This window comes from Coloeus monedula, assembly GCF_965178545.1.
Source record: "Coloeus monedula genome assembly, chromosome: 7".
NCBI classification, from domain to species: domain Eukaryota; kingdom Metazoa; phylum Chordata; class Aves; order Passeriformes; family Corvidae; genus Coloeus; species Coloeus monedula.
In genome coordinates, this window is record NC_138787.1 from 14,660,529 (window position 1) to 14,682,437 (window position 21,909).

Below are 21,909 nucleotides of genomic sequence, written 5' to 3' on the forward strand. Positions count from 1 at the left end.
AAATAAGTTTTCTCTTGCAGAAAAGAAACCAGTGGCAGGTAAGCAAAAGTTTTCTTAATTCTATTGTGTGACATTTTGTACAGAAGAAGATTAAAACAGTGTTTTCTATTAGCACAATTGCTTTTAAATCAGTGTATCAGGCTTGTAGCATTTGGGAATATTCATGTTTTTATGGGAGGGGGAAAAAGTGATGGTGTAAGGTTTTTTTCTTTTAAACTCTGCTTTATCTTCTGTAATCAAGACACCATAAAATTACTATACTGACTTCCTTTGACTTATGTTCTTTCTCTTTCTTTCTGCACAAGCACTCCTATTTGGACAGGGAAACCTCCCTTCTTCTGAGAAACATTGCAGGAAAGCCTTCTCATTTGCTGACCAAGGTGATGATGCTTCTTTCTACTGTATGTGACTATTTCTATGTAGAAAGAATGCTTTTGCTGTGTGCTATGCTCCTCCACCCCTGCTCTATCCAGGAACTTCTGCATTTACTTCCGTGATTTTCCTGATTATCCAAGGTGCTTTTAAAGGCTGAATTTTATTGTTTGTTTCTGCAGATTTATGAAAGTGTTCAAGTTCTTGACAAATACTTAATAGCCATATTAGCAGGTAAAATACCTTAGTTGAAAAGGAAATGTACTGAGCTAGAAGTTCTTTTGTTCCTATTGCCATTCACTAGTTAAAAAAAAAAAAAAAAAAAAAAAGCAAACAAAAAAACCAAAACCTAACTGTGAAAAATATGTGGGATTGTTCAGTAGTTTTAAAGGGCATTAGTAGCCTTAAATAAAATAAGTTCTCTTGCTGTATTGAAGACAAACTAGTAAGTAATGGGATATTTTTTTATAACATTTTGAATGTTGACTGAATGTAATGGGGGGAGAATATCCTAGTAAGACAGTGGTCTAATGAGCCAGGTATGTACAAATCTTGATTATAAATTTATTTTCTTTACAGGAAAGAGGTCAGTAATGTACTAAGAGATCCCAAATTGTCATATCTTTGATGAAAATACAGGCTGGGTGAAGGACAAACAGATTCATGTCCAAGCTCAGAGCTTTGAATATTCAGTAGCTGAGGTGTCAGATGTCTCTGTTGCTGATACATACTGCAAAACAATTTCTGTGGTTATTTTTTAATTCACAGACATTCTAGTGTGGAGAGAGCTCAGGCAAGCCTGAAGTAACAAAACGCAACTTGGCAACTTCAAAACAATTAGGATAATGTTCACTGGGCTTAAGTAGTCTGTATTTAGCAATAAAAGTTTAGAACTAGTTCACTGCTTTTTCTTAAATACCCTAATATTCTTCTCAAAATGCTCTGCATGTAACTTGACAACAAGTTTTCTGGCTGTCTTCCAGAGGAGTACAAACAGCCAAAAGCAAGTAATCTGCTCTTGTGATTGTTTTGCTTAAATTTTAAGTCCGTATCTCTGTCTCGACCCACCCCCAATAGCTCTTGGCACCCCTGCATGGCCCAACAAAGCAAACAGCCACCAAAACAGCAATTGGCTTGATTGCAAATAGATTAACAACAGCTGTGGCACAAACAGAAACCACAATTTTCTTTCATCTCCATATGTCTTCAGATCCTCCCTTCTGGTTGTTTACATGTGGGATGAGTGTTAGTTACCATACAGGAGCTTTGTTTTAAAGAGTGCATTAAATGATCCCTTTGTGTCATATGATCACGGAGTAGCTCATATCAGGCATTCTAATACACTCTAAAGTTAAATGTTTGTGTTTATAAATATTTGTGTTGGCTAATTAGGCTTCACAGCTCTTTGATTCAGGTGCTTTTGGTGAGCCTTCTGATTTTCTGACAATAATGTTTGGTCAGCTTGTGGCTGTTACAGTACAGCTGCACCTTCCACTTTTGACTACTGACCATACAGGCCTGGCATGGAACTTACTGGTCTGACCTCCTGCAAGCAGAAATATCTTCAACAAAATGGTGAAATGGAAGCCCACTTTGCTGCTTAGATCTCATCAGCTTGCTGTAACACTGGATAAGCCTCTGTATAAGTGAAGCAGTCCCAAGAAATGGGACATTTCCTTGTAGCAAGGTGTTAGGTCAGTTGACTGTAGGATTGTGTTGCAGGTCTGTGCTGATGTCCCTGGTGTGTCAACTGTTTCTTACTGTCTTTAACTGTTTCTGTTTTTTCCTCTTCTCTGGTATGTCTGTGTGTTAGATTAGAACCATTTTTGTCCTCTGGTAATACAACTAATTGTAAAAATTCTAGCCATGAACTAGATTCCTTCTGCATCACAACCATGCACACACACAGTTCCTGTCGCAGCATAGGGCAGATCTCAGCACAGAAAATGATGTATTAGTTTTGGTGGTCTCTTCATTTTTAGATACAATTCCAGGTGTTATTGTTCACACAGCATTCAAACCTTTGTTTGAAAACAGCAAGAAGTGAAAGTGTATCTGTAAAATTGTTGAATATTGAAAATAAAGCAAGGTAGCTTTATTGTCAAATCTGCAAGCTTGTTTCCCTATAATGAATATTGAAAACTAAGTTTAGTACTGTGAAATTAGAGCACACAAACAATTTTGAGAGAGTGTTCAGGACTCAAATACATCTCAGTTTTGGCTGTGAAAATAGAAATGTAACATGCTGTGTTTTGAAGCGAGCATTTCTTCTACTCTTCTGATGCATGTGAAGCTGAAACTACATTCAGGAAGACAGATGATAGTGATTTAATGATGTAATGATTCAGATAATATGTCAGCATCTGGAGGTAAAGGAACCATGTTATATACCATTTCTTGTTGACCTGAAAGGTACATTATTCTTCTTTTCTTGTTGACCTGAAAGACAAAAATTTTTCTTATGAATGTTGATTCCCTTGCTTTGTAGATTTTGGTTCCTGCACACTATAATTCCATCAGACTTTTAATTAAATCAGTTATGATGTTGGCTTCATGCATCTCTGATTCAGATGTGCTCATTCTTGAATTAAGCATCTGTTTGAGATTATTTTTTTTTAATGCAGTTTAAAAATACAGCAAGTGATTTCTAATCTGCAAAGAATGTAAGGACAATCTAAAAACTCCAGCCTCCTACAGACACTTTCTGAGGAAGTTGGGATATCCTGTGTAATTTTAATGTCACCTTTTGTCCTTTTTATTATGGTAATGATATTATATACTTTGTCATTATAATAAAAACACAATTTATATATAATTTATCATAATCTGTTATGGTTGCATTGTTAGATAATCAGCCAGTGTTCTGAAATCTTTCTGCCCTGTTCCACATATCAGAGCTTTTTGTCCAACTAAAACTCCTTGCCAGTTAGTTGTACTGTCTCCTCTGTTACTTTGTAGTCATCTTTGCACTCGCAGACTTCCTTACTGTGATTTCTAAGTCCTGTTCTTCCCCCTGGTTTGTTTCGGTTTCTTCCCCTCCCCTTTGCTGTTTTTCTCCTGGTCCCAGATCCCAGTACTTCTTCTTGTATAATTGTTTGCCCTAGTGAGAAGCCTGGCATAGAGCTGTTACTAGGCAGGTCCTGCTCTGAGGCAAGTGGGATGATAATGTAGTGGAGATGGTTGCTTCAAAGCATAAAGAGCCAGTGAAATTCAGTTGGATTTTTTTATTTCATCACTACCAGCTTTGTCAAATCTAGTCTGAGTAGTCTTTCAGGCAGATGGCAGAATGCACATCTCTGCTGATTAAGGTTCTGTTCTGCCATACCTTGAAGAATAACTTCAAAAGGGCATAAGTCTACTTGGAGGCATTAACGAGTGGTGCACCTGAGAGGTCAATAACAGATGCAGTACTTTTCAACACCTTCCTTAGTGGCATGGGGCCTTCTTTGCCCTTACGGACTGTGGGGAAGAAGATCCCTTCTGTGGGAAATTGTGACAATGGCCAGTGTGACTTTGAGATACATTTAAAATGTGACTGCTGCTTTCCAGTTTCAATTCAGAAGCCATCTTTTGTGTTTGAGTTAGGCTTCTAATAGCAAAAAGTTTGTGAATGGTGAACAAAGAAAAAGATGGCACTATCCCAGTGTAGTGTCACTGTAATATCCAAGATGTTTTCAGGTCTCATAATTCTCAGATGCAACCGCTAAAACAATACTACCACTTCACAGCCATTTCCATATTTAGTAGCATAATGCAATATGGTGACAATGTCAGGAATATTCCAGAGGTGTAGAAAAGTCTGTACTAAACTGGGAAGAAAGAAGGAGGAAATGTGTGGTGAATCTACACGGGAGAGGATGAACCCCTCACCAGGGTGAATGCACACGCACATTAAGTGAGCTTTCAGATACTCACGTCTTGCTTCCCTTTCTGCTTTACCCAGACAGAGGTTATTTAGCGTTACTATGAGAAGAAATGCAATGAACATATGTTTGGAGAGTGGCCGTGAACTACTACTGCAAACACAAGCTCACTGCTTATAAATGGACTAAGCATATGTGCAGCAACCGTGGTACATTTTTAGGGTAGGGATATTCTGCTTGTCCTAATGAGTTTATCAAGAAATACAGAAGAGCAGAAGAACTGCTCTTAATATTCACACATTTGGTTTTAGTGCTGATCACATACACTCTTGTTCTAGTGTTCTTTTTAATAATAAATGAAAGCAATCAAAGAAAAACTTCATTAATGTGATTAATATTCAGACTGATATACATTAAACATGAGGCTAATAAAGATGTCTTGAAGTTTTGGGTAATTATGTAAAAATGGAGATGTTAATATGATGTTCTCTGGTAACAGGAACCTCTGTTTCAGTACAAGCTCTGCAAGGAAAGTCCTTGCAAAACAGGTGATTGCCTTTCTACCCAAGGCTAGTTGGGAAAATAAATAGTGGCTACCTGCTTTTAGTCCTTCAGAAGTCAGTGCTACTTGTATTTAGTTATCTTCTTACCTGCATTCAAAGGATTCAGAGAAAAAAAGCAAATATTAAACAAAGATGACATTTCTTACTTTATGCATTTTTAGTTTCTGCATGTACCTTGCTAACTTAAGTAAAATGTGGAATTTACTTACCTCTTACCATGTAATTACTGGCTTTTCTAAGTACTTTACTTAAGTGTTGCCCCCCCCCCCCTTTTTTTTCCATTCTATTTGTGATGTCTGTAAAAGAGATTAGTTAATAACATCTTAAAAATGTAAAATGAAAGAAAAAATAAAACTCCAACCTAGAAATGTGAGGCACAAAATCATTTGGGCAAGGTCAGCTCTGCCATTGCACGCATCTTGCATCTTTGATGCTAAAACACAGCTGGAATATCTTGTAACTGCATATTTAATTGGAAACTGGGGGAGGAAACAGGATTTGTCACTATATTACGGAAATCTTAACTTTATATTTTTTTGTGTTATTCTTTCTGATATTTCACTGTAGGTTAAAATTATTCAACACATAGTTCTGGTATATAAATGCAAAGAAGGAGGTCATTAATTTAAGACCATTGCACTGAAGAGATACGCATTTTCCATTTTGGTTCACAATATCTTTGAATATTTTGGATTAACAGGTTCTATACATAAGTATGTTGCCAAATAGTCTTTAAATCAGGTGCAGTGTTTTCCATAACCAAAAGTAATCTTAGCTCAAAGCTTTAAAATGCAAGTGTAACAACAGTCCCAGAACGTTAAGTGAGGAATTTGTTGCAATTTGGCAGTGATGCATATTGCTACTATAAGAGAATATCCTTTTCCTGCCAGAGGTGGAAATGACTCTCTATTATATTTTGTGTTTTTATAAAGTGTGTGTGTGTGTGTGTATGTATGTATGTGTATCTTCTTGGTGTGTTTCCAAGGCTTGCCTGTGACTGTTAAGGCGGTCTAACCATGGAGTGGGTTCTGCTGAACCTTTTCTGCTGTGTCAGTTCTCCTCCAGATCAGCTGCAAGTGAGCTGTGTGTGTGGCCCCAGCAGTGCAGGGGAGGCAGGTGTATGGCCATATCAGGGACTGACATTGTCTGTACCGCCTGTGAAGCTGTGACAGCACAGCAGTCCTGCTGTTTACCTGCATATTTATAACCCTCCAGCAACTCCTATCACTGTTGCCAGTATTTGCTAGCAAAGGAGAAATAAATACCTAAGTTAAGTGTGGTCGGACTGGATGTGCTGGCCTTGATAGTTGAACTGTGGCATTGAATAGTTTACAGTTGCAGTTGAATATTTTTGCCATCTGTCACCTGTCTCCCTGTGCAGTGAAAAGGGCTGTTAGATGTTAGTACAAGCTGATGGACTGCCCATGCTTCCTCCTGGATAGAAGCTGTGTTGCTTTCACATAGAGGGAGAGGAGAGAGCCTGTGTTTGTGTGTAAGTGCTGTTGTATGGTGGCTCTGATGGGCAGGGGACTGTTTTCTTCGGCCATTAGGAGAGAAACGGAATAAATGGTTTGAGTTTTGGTGAGTTACTAAATTATTTTACTAAGGAATCAAAATGCATAGTTCTTCCTCCTTCTCCCAAGAAATATTGTTTGCCACATCAGCAGTGGTGCAGCAGTGGCCTGAGCTTAGTTTAATACTGCTCAGAATATCTTAAAATCTTTGACTACTTACTATATGCTTTCAGAAATTTTGAATTCTTGCTTTCTTTTCCTCACTGTGTTTTCCAGTTAGTAAATTCACACCTCTTTTTATAACTTGTTACTGGTTGAAACCAGTTGTTACTTGGAGAATTGTAAATCTGTTTTGTTTTGGGGTTTTTTTTACTTTAAACTGAGTTCATTAAATTCTAATAAAAGTATAAGGAATCCTAATCTCTGGACCCACATTAAACTGAGTAGGAAATGAAAAGTAATTGGTACACATTAAAATAGTAAATCCTTAAAGTCTTTTTTCATCTACATATTTATTTATTTTTAAAAGCATTTAGGGAATGATGGATTACAAACTTTGAGGTCACCAAAGCTATTTTAGCTGTGTTGGTGCAGGTGTATGAGAGGTCACAAGCTTGTTGCTTGCCCTGGTGTTGCTGCCTGTGCACTGTGGTGTGCACTGTGGCGGGCAGGTGCTCCTGGTGCTTTGCACAGGCGTACAGTGAAATGGGCTGGAAAATTGTGCTGCTTGACTTGAATGAAGAGCAAACCCAAACATGCTGACAACTTTTGTACAGCAGTAAAGGTTTTGGTTGGGTTAATGAGCAGCTTTTTTAAACTATGAACTACAGTTCCTCCAAATATATGATAAAATGTGTCTTTTGCTTTTTCTGATTTCATGATGAACAGGTGCATAGCATCACTTTTAGAGACTTACAGGTCTTTCACAGAATCACTGAATAAGCTCAGTTGGAAGGGACCTAGAAGGATCATTGAGTCCAGCTGCTGGCCCTGCACAGGACATCCCCAAGAGTCACACCATGTGCCTGAGAGTGTTGTCCAAATGCTTCTTGCGCTCTGTCAGGCTCGGTGCTGTGAAGCCTCATTTTTTAGTAATGATTTATTTCTACACATTGAAATGGTTACTGTTAAGAAATAGGAAGAATAAATGTTTCTTGGTATCATGACATGGTTTGTTTTTCACAGAATGCTAATCTGATTTAACCTTTCTAAGCCATAGGACACCATTGCTATTGCGAATAAAAAGCTGTAGTTCCCTGTAGACTAATAAAAGCTATGTTCCTGGGTAATTCAGTTCCCAGATAAGGTTTCAGGCTCACATTATTTCTGCTCGTGTCAACTTACTGGTTCATTTTATTGAAAAGAATTACGTTTCTCACAAGGCAGCATACTGTCCTGTCCAGCTGATGTTTTTTCTAGTGTACAGGATGGTCACAGATGTGAAGAACCAAAAGCTACTAAGAGTGCAGTAAAATAACATGGGAATGTTATTTAGCAGTTGGTATAAATATTAGTAACTTACTGAGAAGTCAAAACCTTAAGCTCTGTGGATTTCAGTATAGCTGAATCTTGACTTTTTTGAGAAAAGCAACCATCTAAACACATGGTAAAGAAACTGAATGACATTCATAGAAGAAAGCAATAGAGAACTAAATGTTTGTGGCATGCTAAATGTTTTGATGGGATATGGTAGTTTGGCTCTGGGAAAAATATTAATTATTCTTTTGTAAGGGTACTGAATATTTTGGAAGGGATTTGTGTGGTTTTTAATAGACTTGTTTGTGTTAGAGATTTTAAAATAATTATGATATTTTTGGATATTAATCACAATGAAGATCCACAGCTTAAGATTTTGAAAGTCTGAAAACTGCATATGTCATTTTCAAAACGATGGTTGCTTTTTTTGCTGCATGTTTCAAATGCAATTTCAACACAAGTATCTATAATCTCCAGAATTTAAAAATTTTTATTGCTAGTCTTAACTTTACAGTTTTCTTTAGTGTCAGCAGATAGATTTAAGTTACCTGAATTTTGAATGTATTTCCAATTGTAATAAAAAGAGGTGACTTAGAAGAGCAAAAGAATGCTTATTTGCCTTGTGTCTTAAGCTGCTTAAAGCAGGGAGAAATACAGCTTGGATTTAGTAAAGATAAAGGGAGTGTTCAAGCCTCTTACTGCAAATGAATTTAATAGTTCAAAATCTTTCAAACTGATGCATGTAGCATGGAATCCTAGTTATAGGATGTGTTTCTATACTTTCTGTGAGCTGTTACATTCAGATACTTCTTGGCATGCTATTTGTGTTTTACGTTGATCAAACAAAAATCTCTTGGGTGTACTCCATTGTGCACTCAAGTTGAATATGTGTTTTCCCAACCTATGACTGTAAATATATAATATGCTGAAATATTTGGTAGCATAAGGCTATTTACAGTACAGGAGAACGGAGAAATGCCAAATGTCTATTGTATGTTCCTTTGGAAATAATGGCAGTTGTATTTCTAAATATTAGATAGGAACACTTTTTGTCTTAAAAAGTAATAGTTTTCATCATCACTAAGAAATAGTTGGAGATTTATAGGTGAGCAAATCAGCATTTCAGATCATGTTTTAAAGCATGGTAGCCTCAAACTTAAGCCCACTGAAACCTGACTGAAGTTTGTGTTAACTGGAATTGTGTGTTGTGTCCCCCTAGGAGGAACAGGCTGCTAAATTGAAAGCTGAGAAGATTAGGGTTGCATTAGAGAAGATTAAAGAAGCACAAGTGAAAAAGGTAAGTTAGTTATACCAATTTATACGATCCTTATTTTATTTTTTTTTTCACCTGGAAAATGAGGGCAAACTTCTTCTCATTTGTTTCTATTGCCCTTTATAAAATAGGAACACTGTAGTGTTCTAATCTTGAGCAGTGATGTGGTTTCCCACCTAGATTGGACCTAATCAGGAACATCCTCGGATATGGAATAACATTATGTTTTTCTTAAGGAATAGCTTGTTTTTCAGCTAGTGCTCATTGGGAAGATTTTACCAACTTCCACCCAGAACTGAAATGAAGGTCCAGGCTCCTAAGATTGTTCTTGTATATTCTGCAGTCACATGATTAAAATTTGTGCCTGTTTTCTTCACACACCTTTTCCCATTATGCATAGCAGGATTTGCCAGTGATAAATGGAAAACAATGTCATAGGTTAGCAAGCATAGTCCCGGAAGGGATGCCCTTGCTAAGGGGTGCTTACAGTTTCCTCTGGGAACTGATAGAACCTATCAACCTATCAGAACCTATATAGAACCTAACAGTTTGAATATGGACAATTCTCTAAGCCACTTAAAGTTGTGACCACCTCTGTGATCCACATTTAAGAATAGGCAAACTCCCCCCCCAAGCTCTCTCTCGTTTCCGGCGCTGGCACAGGTGGCTGCGGGCCCCGTGTGGGGGCCAGCGGGCCCGGCCAGGCCCTGCTTGGGCCAGGCTGGGCCGGGCCACGGCCATCCTGGAGCCATGGACCTGTTCCAGCCATGGAACCCCCCCCACTGCCTTGCCGTGGGCAGCCGGAGCGGCTCGGCTCTCCCCCCTCTCCACTGCGATAAGAAAAATTCAACATTCCAGCTGCAAAGCTGCAAGGCCGAGGTGAGATTAACCCTTTTATTGCTGTGAAGAGCTGAAACCTGAGGGAAGAGAGAGAGGAGATGCTTAAAGCTGAAATTCTGTTGTGAAGCTATGATATATCAGAGTATCCTGTTGTAATTTCATGAAGATTTGGGGGGTGGAGTGTTCAACTCGTAAGCAAAAGCACCTGTGCTGAGATAGGCAGATGCTGACGCAGCTGTAATTTCATGAGAAGTTTGGACAGGGAGAGATGGACCAGATGAGGACTTTTGCTCCAAACGGGAAAGGAGAAAACCTCAGTCCCTAGAGATGAACCAGATGAGGACTTTTGCTCCAAATGGGAAAGGAGAAAACCTCAGTTCCTAGAGATGCTCCCAGAGATAGTCCTAGAGATGAAGATGAGGAAGACCCTTTGCTCCCAGGGAAGGAGAAGGGCCTCTGGTTTTGTTTCTGAACGGCTCAACCTTAAAATTGTACCCCAAAAAACTTCAAGAGTGGACCCTCGAAAGCAGTTGTGGGAAAAGCTGCAAGTCGGGGGAAAGGACTCACACGCAGGCAGAGAGACTCCTCTTCCTAAATGGACTGAACAATATTTGGAAGTGGGCGGCTGTCTCGTTGTGATAATGTTTTCACAGCATGAGCAAGAAGAGACTTCTCTTTCTAAATGGACTGAACAAGGTTATTATGGCAGTGGTAAACAGACTGAACATCTTAAGGGTTGTCTTTTTACATTGTCAGTGGGAGAAGGGAGGAAGGTGGGGGGGAGGAAAGTTCTGAAGATGGTATAATTTTTTTTTCCCTCTTTTAGGTCTGTTAATAAACTTCTTATATTCTTTCAAGTTTGGTGCCTGCTTTGCATTTCTCCTAATTCTTACCTCACAGCAGATAAACAGTAATGAGTATTTTGGACCAAAGCACTACAGACAAGTATTCCAGTCTAAAGACAGAGCTTACCAAATGGAGAAAAGTCTACTGCCATTACTTGATGTACTCTCAAAGAATAGAGAGTGCCCTTAAAACTGAGCATTTTTATTTTATGACTGGAGTTTTTCAATAGCTTAAAATGCCTTTTGCATTAATTGTTTGTAGATCAAAAGCTGAAAAACTGTCCTGGCTGGGAGATGGGAATTAACAAGCCAACCAGTGTATTACAACTAGCAGGTTTTATCTTTTCCAGCTGAACAAGATGTAAAAATGGAAGTAATAATGATTGGCAAAAAGAATCTGTTGTCTTCAGTCTTTAGATTGGTTTTAAAAAAGGGCTGGATTTTTGTTTCTGGACAGTGATCTCTTTAAAATGCCTATGAAAAGCCACTGTGTTTTAAAAGCAGATTTTTTCACACAACTGCTTCATATTCCCCAGAAAAATAAGATTTAGTATTGCTATATTGTTTACATAATGAGCATTTTTAGAAAATACTGTAGGAAGCAGGCAGAAAGCTTAAACTGCACATCCAAAAAATTCAGATTCTTTGTAAGCTTGTGCAGAGCTCTGTATCTATGTTTGTTCCACCTAGATATTTGAGAAAAATTGTCTGAAAGACACTTTATTAATCAGAACAGGACACCCTGACAGGAAGGATTTTTTTCCTCCTTAACACACAACTGAAGGACTTTCTTGTTGTGTTGGAAAGACCTTTATATTTACTTTCTTATGCTGCCTTTATATTTACTTTCTTATGCTGAAGGAGAACAGTATTGTGTTAAGTGTTCATGATACAAATATCTAGCCATCATTTATGACTTTTTACATTTTGAGGGAGTGTTTTGATTGAATTTTATGCTACTGTAAGAAAACCTTAGAAGAATAAACAAGATCTTAAAAACTTTATTTTTATTTGGAATGTGGTAGATTAATCCTTCCTTTTGTTTTCCTAATTTTCTGCTTAACAGTTGGTGATCAGAGTCCATATGTCTGATGACAGCTCGAAAACAATGATGGTGGATGAGAGGCAAACAGTGAGACAAGTATTAGACAATCTGATGGACAAATCACATTGTGGCTACAGTTTAGACTGGTCATTGGTGGAAACCATCTCTGAATTGCAAATGGGTAAGTAATAATTATAAGAATTTCTAATTCTTATTCATTGATGCAGCAGTAGTCTGTATCCTCAGAATGATTTAAATACTTGTCTTCATAATGTTCATCATCCCGTTCATTAATCTAGTAAGTGCTAATTCGTGTAATAAAGCTCATGACTGACCTTATTACAGAATGATCTGAAAATGATTTCTTCTTTTATGTTAAAAGCATGGCTGAATTCTGTGTATTATAGAAGTCTTACTAATGTGTGCCCACTGAGCCTCTCAGTTTTGATATATTCTTCACAGAAGAAAGAAGAGATAAAAAACTTATTGTGCTTCTTCCTCTTTGTAATTAGCATTTTGAACTGATAGTAATAACTCCTATTGCATAAACCTATCTACAATTTTTTCCTATTAAATATTATAATGCAATTAGCAGTATTCCTCTAAAAGCAGTTAAAGCTCCTTTGCACTGCATTGCACATACCACATTGTTTATTTAGCCAAAGGATATAGCATCTTAATGGAAATTAAGGGGAAGGAGTAAGGTGCATCTTATCTATTGACTTTGATTAAAGAAAAACCCAGAACGGAAGCCAAATACCTTGATTTCAAATTACAATGAAAATTAATGTTTCTTCTCTCTTTGGTTGAAACCTTGTCTATTTTAGGTAGTGTAGCATGCCAGATGGTTGTTGTGGGCTGACAGGGTATTCTTTGAATCTTGTACCTATCACATGAAAAATAATATCTTACTAGGCTCAAAAACTTAAAATTTTAATAAAGTCCGTTCTTGTAATGAGAGTTGATATGTTTTGAAAGCTATCCAGTTTCACTAATGAAGCTGCAGTGAGATGTAAACTTTTGTATCATAGTCATCTGAAGCTTTTTTGTTTCATTCTTCTGTTAGGTAATAATGACTTTTTAAATTTATTGGAAGACATTATTGCTGTGTTGTTATAGAGCTTGATGGAAGTTATAATTCATAACTCAGAAGCTTCTCAGAATGCACTGAGACCTCAGTAGTGTGTTGCCATGTGACACTCCCTGCAGATGGCATTTTGTTGCATTCACACTAAGATGTTGAGATGTCATCTGTCATCTGAGTCTTCATTAGCGATAGCTTCTAGGTTGGGATGTGATCAGCCATATACCCTCTGTAAGAATGTGGGGGAATTGATTTTGTGGGAGAAAATCATGCTCTACTTTGAGGTGCAATTGAAATGTCAAGCAGGTCCCAGGGGATTCTGAAAAAATTAATTTCCTGAAATGCCACTGTGTGGCCTAAATGAAGAAGGAATAAATGGTAAACAGCTAGGTTCTACTTCAGTGTGTTTAAAAGGATAAGAAAGTTGGTCTAGTGGTTTCCCAAAGATTTCTTCTTATTTATTTTAGAATGAGGATTTTCAGCTATTTTCTACCATTTCAGTAAATTTTCCTCTTTTTCCTTACTCTGTTCTCTTTTGTCTGTTTTCAGTATTCTGAAGTGCTAGTACTAGTGCACTAGTAGTTTCAGTGGAGAGTCAAAGCTCAGAGCTTTGACTGAGAACCAAAATTCTGACTGAGCTTTGTCTGAGAACCAAAGTTCTCAGAAGCCATTGTTGGTACATCATTTATTGAGCAAGAGAGATCATAGGAAGTAGCCAGTGTCAGTTTTCAGACTTATTTACAATATCCCTACTAGCCGTGGGTATTTCACATTTCAGAAGCGTTTTGTTTTCCCTCTGATCATTGCCCATTACTATTTTTTTACTTTGAGTGAGATAATCATTGGGGATGTAGAAAGAAGTTTTCTGCCAAAAAAGCTACCCAGTGCATTCCTCTGGGAATTGTGTAGACCAGAAAACACATAAATGTGATAACCTTATTTGTGCTCATAAAATTTGAAGTGTTATCATTTGAGTCTGCAGTGTTCCTGTGGGATGGTAGGCCTTCTCAGATTAAAAAAATAGAAACACTTCATATGCTGATGGAGCTATAAACTTGAAGATACGAAAGTCCGTGTTGAGTGACTGTATGTATAAAATTAAACAAGGCATGTCAGGAAGTGGACTAAGTTCTTTTAGTCTCTTAGCATAAACTTCTTCCCTAGTGTAGTAGATCTTGAACTCTATTTTCTCTGCATATATGCCTTGTCTCTTAGATATGACTACAGATTAGTTTCTATCACAAAATGCAACGGATTCCAATGTATTTGCTCTCTTATTGCTGCAGAAAGGATCTTTGAGGATCATGAAAATTTAGTTGAAAATCTCCTGAACTGGACAAGAGATAGTCAAAATAAACTAATGTTCGTGGAACGTATAGAAAAATACGCACTTTTCAAGAATCCACAGGTAAGCCTGAGATTCGTACTGAATGCATGTGTGGCTGATTGCAGTTTCTTACTCTTTTGGTAGCATTCATTTCCATACTTTCATTTTGGTACTTGTATATGTGTTAAAGTGCCAGGCAACTTTACGCTTCAGCACTGCGTACATCCACAGTGTTGTTGGCACAAAGTCAATCCCTAAGACACAACCATGAGCTGAAGCAATCTGTTTGCTAATGTGTTTGTGAGTAGTTTTAATGCACATGAAGGCAGGCAGTTTCCAGGGATTTATACCAATACTTAGTGCTGCTCAATTATGCAAATATGCAAGAAAGGTGTTGACAGATACTGCTGATAGTAATGTCTCTCCACTGTACGTTCTTAAATTGCTGGCAAGAAGGGGAAGACAAACTCTTAAGAGAGTAGCTACTCCGTGGTCAAATGGCCAGTGAAGAGAGCATGTGTCCCTTCCTGTGGAAGTTGGGACCTGCCTATATTCAGCTGTTTCCTGCTCCCTGGCTGAGAAACTGAAGGCCTCTTCCTGTCAAATGGCCCTCTCTTCTCTCAAATGATAGCTACAGACTTGGTATCTGGCAGCAGTTCAGTATTGTAAGGGAGTGAAGGTAAAGAAACAGAAAAGCAGAAGGTGGCTCTTTGAAGAATCTGAATTGAAAAGAACTGCATGTAATATCAATTGATCTGTCTTAACTCTTATCTAATGTATTCCCTTTTGAGCATATGATTATTTTTATATCTGTATGGCAGCTATATGCTAATTTATTGGATTTAAACTGGGTGTCAGTTTTGCATGCTTGTCCTATGGGACAACATCAGTTTACTTGATTTCATTTATTTTTAAGCAAGATCTGAAAACCAAGTCTTATGCAAGTGCTTTGCACTGAAGCATCAAAACTCTACATTCTTTTTAAAAGTTTGTAGATTATAGGTTTACTATCAGTACATTTAGTAAGCACTGTCGCAGGAGTAAGATACCATCATAAACCAAATATATTTCTCCTTGGTTTAAAATATTGAACTGGCTAAACTTTGTGAATATTTGGGTTTTTTCCGGTATTAGAGCTAGGGGTCAGGAAGATGATACTTTTCATTGTCCTAGTCTTTTCCAAACTGAATAAGAGTACAAAACTTACTTAATAAGTTATGGTGCCTGTGCGTAATTAGATTCCTTTTAAGAAGTCGACGAGTATTTTATTTAGCAATTCTTTGTGAAAATAAACATTTCTAGTCAGCAAAACTCGGAACAAGGTGGAAAGAAGTACATTGCCTCTGTGTGTACTTCTTTGAACACAGATATAATGGCAGTATGTAGCAGATCTCTGGGGATTTTTTTATATTTTTATTATAGTATTTACAAGTTCATTGTATTTTTATTTCTGGATGCATTGTAACAGAGAGCTGTTTGATTTGTGGAAAGTCAGGATGATGTTGTTATGAGTCTGTTAGGTAAGAGTATGGACTGATATTTCTGGTAAAGTTGATGATAAGTTAGTTCAATGTATTATTTAGCAGTCTGACAGTTTCAGTCTACAAAGTTTTGTTCAGTTCATGCATTGTTCTTAGTTTAAAGCTGTGGTTTCTTACTGCTACAGAAAAGCAAACAAGAAATGCCATTTGGCTTGATTTCAGAATGCCTATAGAAATATTAAACTTTCTTTTATTACAGAACTATCTTCTGGGGAAGAAAGAAACCTCTGAGATGGCAGACAGAAATAAAGAGGTGCTGCTAGAGGTAAGAATATCAAACCAAAAAGGATACAGTGGTCATTTTGGAGCTTGAAGACAAACTGCAAAAGGTTGTGGTGATTAAAATTGATGGACGGAACTGAATGTAATTCTGGAAGACTGTGAATGGAGTGTGTTGTATTTGAGATAAATGGCTGTTTTAATGTTACACTGTTTCAGCTCTGATCAGTTAAAAAAAAAAGTTTCTGTATTTTGTTTAATATCTAAAATACCATACACAGTGATAATCAAATTGAGGTTGCCTGTAGCCATGGCTAAACCTAATAATTCCAAGTTGAAATTTGCAGAACTATCAGCTGGGTTTCTGACCTGTGGTGGTAGAGATTTTTTTACTAGCACTTTTCAAATTTTAATTTCTACAGAATTCTAGAGCATGGGTTAAGCTGGTCTAAGTTAATATTTTAAATATTGATAATAAGCAAAGTAGAAAAAAAATTTTTAATTACATTTTAAAATAAAAACAAATACTGAATTTTAAGAAATGCATGACAGAAAACTAATTATTATCAAACACATTAAGCAGTTTACAGAACTAAGGGCATAAAAGTGTGGAGCAAATAAAGCAAACAGTAAATATAGCCTTCATAAGATTAAAACTAAATATTTTTGTGTCATGGCTGAACTGCCGTAGGTTCCACTTGATTTCCAGAATAATGATTATGATTTACATAGTTACCCAAAAGTAAATATTTGGGGTATTGAATTTTGGTTTAAACTTAATACAGTTTAACTTAGAAGTAGCATATGCATGTTATTAATATATTGCTAATATGGGTTTTAATAAGTGTTTGTATGTATATGCTGGATGAAAAAATTGTTTGAAGCCACAACGTGCAGAGAGTTGTAATTCTGCTTAATTCTTTGTCTTGTAGGATTATTCATAAGTCTCTGTGTTGCATATTAATCTGGAGTGTATTTAAAGCATTTGGTTTTTCTCTGTTAGTTCTTTATAAATAGAACCTTAGCAGAAGTTGCAGTGTTGTGGGCAGTTAGTATCAGCGAAGTACTCCTGAAATGAATTGCAGCTGTGTCTGATGGATGCACAGTTAGGTTTTGTGTATGAGGCTATGTAAGGTGACCGTGTGACCTTAAAGCCAGTAAAGCCATTGGGGTACCTATTACTGAGAAGCAGTGGTTAGAAAATCTTTACAGTAGCTGCTAATGATCTTTTTGTCATTGTTGCACTGAGCAAATGCTCAGACACCCTATCATGTTTGTCTGAATTACCTTATTGCATCTATGATTAACCTGCAGTTCATACCTCATGTGAAAAAAGAGCTGTCCCTGCTATGAGTGCATTCCTTGGATAAAGAATTCCAGTCATTCAAAACAAACCAGTGCATGCTCTCTGTTCTGTCTGTTTCCCAAACCACTGTGTTTATTGGCAGGAATGCTTCTGTGGAAGTTCTGTAACTGTGCCAGAGATTGAGGGAGTTTTGTGGCTGAAAGAGGATGGTAAGAAATCTTGGAAGAAACGTTACTTCCTTCTTCGGGCTTCTGGAATCTACTATGTCCCTAAAGGGAAGGCGAAGGTATGCTACTTAAAGCAATTGTTCTGAATTGTTTATTGCTGGTAAACGGTGCAGACAAGAGTTGGCTTTAAGTTTTGGCTTAACTGTGCCTTTCCAAGTGCCACATCCCTTAATTAAAAGGCTTTATCATGGAAATACTGTGTGAATTATTGTGGCAGCACTTGATGTGAAGGGTGTAACCCCACTTTAAAAATACAAGAATACAGCGGTCTGCTTCTTGAGTTAGCTTAGGGTTAGATGTTCAGAAATACTTGAGGAAAAGTTTTTGGTGGAGCTAAGAAGCTATCTTTGCTTAAGCAGAATTCAGATGGAAGACCAAATTGCTCTGCAAATGTTGATCATGAAGTATCAGACCAACTCCATAACCAGTCTGCATAATTTCATTGTGTTTAGTTAGTTCATATAAACGGGATTCTTTTTGGACCAAATGGTGCTACATTTTTTGAAATTGGTAAGTGTAATTGCATTTCTTCAGGATTACTTACTGCTGTTCTCTGTATCAGTAATGTAAAATAAGTAGAAAGCCACTACAAATATGTTACAGCTTCAAGGGTAAACTAGTGTGAGTTCAAGTCATCCATGAATCCATCAGTCTTGACAGCATCAGCTGCTTCCCAGTACAGGAAGTTCATCTCCCACGCAGCTGGGAACGAAGAGGAAATCTCTATCATCAAAACAGCTCCCTTTAGAGCTGAATGCATGTCAGATGTTCTTTTGCTTCATTCAGACAACCTGTATGCAAATAGCCTGTTGAAACTCTTTGCCCTACACTCGCTTCTAAAGATCTTTAGAATTCTACTCACAGTCACACTGGAATTTGGAAACCTTGATTATTACCAAGGTGAAATGTAACCAGCAGCTGATAACTTCCTGATGAACCAATCATACTTACTTTCTCCTGATAGCCACTCTGAGTAAACATTAGTAGTCCAGTGTAAAATGTTGTCAAATGGCAAAATGCAGACAAAACACAAAAAGCAGACTGAATTTGAAAAACGATATCCTGGTTAAAAATGAAGGTGTGATGCAAGAGTTTGTGCATAGCTGTATCTCCTGTTGGTAGTTTTCCAATCAGATTGAAACTGGTATTTGACCTTAAGTAGACCTTACATTAGTATTGGATCTTAGCATTACTGATTGTGTCAATGCATGTGGATTTTTTATAAAGATACTTTGTAAATGACTGTTTTTGTATTTCATAGGTCTCACGGGATCTTGTGTGCTTTCTACAGCTAGACCATGTCAGTGTTTACTATGGACAGGACTATCGGAACAAATACAAGGCACCCACAGACTATTGTTTAGTACTAAAGGTAACACTCCAGCAGTTGCCTATACCTTGAATTCACTCTTACTTGTTCTGAACCATCAGCTGCTTTTCATTTCCTCTAGTTCTTGTATACAATGTGACTAGTTTGTGAACAGTTGTTGCCTGTTCTCTGTGCTGGTTGTGACTCCATAAACGTTTTCATATTGCCCTGAACTGTTTTATTTCCAGACTGATGAGTGCCAGTCTATTTAATTATTCATCATACTCTAAAACCTATACTAAAGTCTTCTTTTCCATTTGGCAACTCTACACCTTACAACTGTTTAGGCTCAAAGAGATAATACCCCTTGAAATGCTAATTCCTGGGAGTTCTCTTCTCAGTGTAGGTCCAGAGTAGTGCAGAAATTGATATTAAATATTCAAGTCTACCCTTTATTGCTCAACCTGAGGGAATGGGGATGCTGTAAAGGAGGCAACTTCTGAGTATAAAGGACAGGTAGAAAGAAGTAGCAAAAAATGTTATAAAACCAGTGACCTGATCTTAAACTGATCTAATAACTTGAGTGCATCAACTTACTTTAATTGCATCAACACATCTCCTAGTTTCTGTTGACTCCCATGTAGTGTTCAGAATGGTGCCAGTTCGTGCAAGATAGCTGGGTACCAAGCTATTTTAAAACAGGCTTTCACACTGTGTTCACAGCAAGTAAAGTGTCTTCATGGATTTGAAATGGTGCCAGTGATAAGAGATGGTTATAGCTGCACTTTTCCCCTCTGTGATCTGGAGCTCATTTGGTGTTGTATATATCAGTACATTAGACTGTTTACTGTGCCTGGAGCATGTGGCTGCCTGTCCACTGCCTGAAAAAGGATTTCATTTTCCAGTGGACAGGGCATCATGTCTTTGAGCCCACTGAGGAGACACTGAATATTAAATATGGGACATGATGTTAGTAGAAAGTACACAGCTGAAACTGGAAGTATTTCCCATGTTCTTATAGGACATTGAATGCAAACAAAAATATCAGTATTCAAAGGTAGATATAAATTCCTTGAAGTAAATTAATTTTTTCTGCTTACATGTCACTTTTGTCTGTATCATTTGGACAGGTTAATAGTAAATTACTTTTTCAGACTTTTTGACCACACAGAGTAAGTAGATTTTTTTAAAAAAATTATTGCCATTCTGAGCGTAAAATTTGATGGTAACATTAATGAAGACACAAAAATGTGTAAAAATTGTCCCTTTAAGTAAATTAATGGGGTAGATTTAGTTGGGCAGCTTACACCAAGTGAAGCTATGTTTTCTGTGTGGAACTGATGAATCACCAAATTATTATATTAAGCAGGATTCTGCCTTCATAAGTTCTTATAATGTTACATCAGTGTTTTCAATTAGTACAAATGTATAGAAACCACACTTCTTTTTTTAATAGAAATAGAGCTTTGTGCCATAATGACTACACTAAGCTGGGAAGTATGTCCTTTGGGACAGGTGAATGGCAAATAAAAACTGAAGGCCCAGCTCTCTACTGACATCCAGACTGGATTTGTCTTTATCTTCACTTCCTTTGTTTATATCAAAACCTAGTGTGCTCAAGTCAGGTGCTGTGCTACTGTTAAATGTAATATTTGTGTGCTAGTATATAAAGTTGACTCCTTGGTCCTAAATGTCAGATTTCTGAGAAGTTCTTTTATTTCTATGTAACCAATTTTTGAACAAGTCCAGGAAGAAGCTGGCTTGTTAGCAAAGTAGTTGTATTTGCTTCTATAGACTCTTTGTTATACAACACATAGTGAAGGAGGCTGGTAGTGAAAAATGAAAAACAACTATCTGATGTCATAAGAAAATTTGTTATATATTCTGTGGACATAAACTTGTTCATTTATAAATATTTTATCCTGTTGCCTTCCAACACAATTATTCTGAAACAGCTTAAAAGTTCTTTGATATATGTTTCAGACAGTCTTCAGTAAAACTTAAATACCTATGATCGCCTAGCAAAACTCTTATGTCACTGAGCTGTAAGCTAACAGAGGAAATGATAAGAACCGGAGTCTTCAGTTACCCCAACAGCTGAGAGACCTGTAACTTCTACAGCATGGACAGGAAACAACTGAATAATCCATCCAGAATGATTTCCAGTAACTGATCTTTGAAAAACATGCATTTGTTTCTTGACTGCTGAATTGATATATACAATGCCTTTTCATTTTCTATACATGCATGTGAGAGCAGCAAGTATTTTTAGATGATAGCCCTATATCAGTAGGGTGGGTACCTTGAAGTCTTTACAAGCTGAAAATGGAGTTATGCTTAACAGTATGTCATTTGGGAGTGTCTCACTTAAGCCTTCAAAGGCAGAGAAGACCAATGTGTTTGTTTTCCTCTAGTTTGGGGTTTTTTTATGTGAGACAAAGATAAAATACCAGTTGTCTCTGTCAAGTGGTGAGTCAGTCCATAGGTACGGAAGACTCTTGGTAGGTAGAAAGTACTGCAGCCCTAAAATAGTGGAAGACTTGCCCTTTCTTAGTGTTTCAAACTTGAAATGGGTGCATGCTGGACACACTGCCAGTCTGTGTGTGAAGCAATCCACGTTGAAAGTCACCTCCTGAAATATTCTGAAACATTTTTAAGTGGGCTTAAATACAGACTGCTGTTGAAGAGCTTCCAGTATTAGGTTTATCTGTATAGACCTCAAAAAATAAATGTTTTCCTTGCATTCCTAGCTATTAAAACTTTGATGAGAATGTACAATTTTTTTGCAGCATCCTCAGATCCAGAAGAAATCCCAGTATATCAAATATCTTTGCTGTGATGATGTAAGAACTCTACACCAGTGGATCAATGGCATCCGCATTGCTAAGGTAACCTCCAGGCAGTCTTACACTGTTGTCATGAGTAGTTGTCATCACCTGCTTAAAACCATTTACAATTACTTAGCAAAATACATGGTAAATCTAACTTCCCTCTGTTTAACTATTCTGAACATGAACTGTAAAATCTTCTTACATTTTTCATTCCTTAGTAAAATTATTAGGCTTTGTTACAATAATTCAGCAATTAGGCCTGTTCTTCTTATTT

The 21,909-nt window shown here is 37.2% G+C and overlaps 1 protein-coding gene across 2 annotated transcripts in view; it reads left to right on the forward strand.

The window, feature by feature from the left end:
• Positions 1-21,909, forward strand: part of RAPH1 (Ras association (RalGDS/AF-6) and pleckstrin homology domains 1) — a 91,799-nt gene that overhangs the window by 55,238 nt on the left and 14,652 nt on the right. Inside the window, exons 5-12 of one of the 2 annotated variants that reach the window (XM_082284879.1) lie at positions 306-380; positions 9,008-9,085; positions 11,813-11,972; positions 14,162-14,283; positions 15,943-16,008; positions 17,411-17,554; positions 18,757-18,867; positions 21,594-21,692. In XM_082284879.1, coding sequence (XP_082141005.1) covers positions 306-380; positions 9,008-9,085; positions 11,813-11,972; positions 14,162-14,283; positions 15,943-16,008; positions 17,411-17,554; positions 18,757-18,867; positions 21,594-21,692 — 855 coding nt within the window. The remainder of the gene's footprint in view (positions 1-305; positions 381-9,007; positions 9,086-11,812; positions 11,973-14,161; positions 14,284-15,942; positions 16,009-17,410; positions 17,555-18,756; positions 18,868-21,593; positions 21,693-21,909) is intronic. The other variant, XM_082284880.1, reaches the window with a different exon arrangement.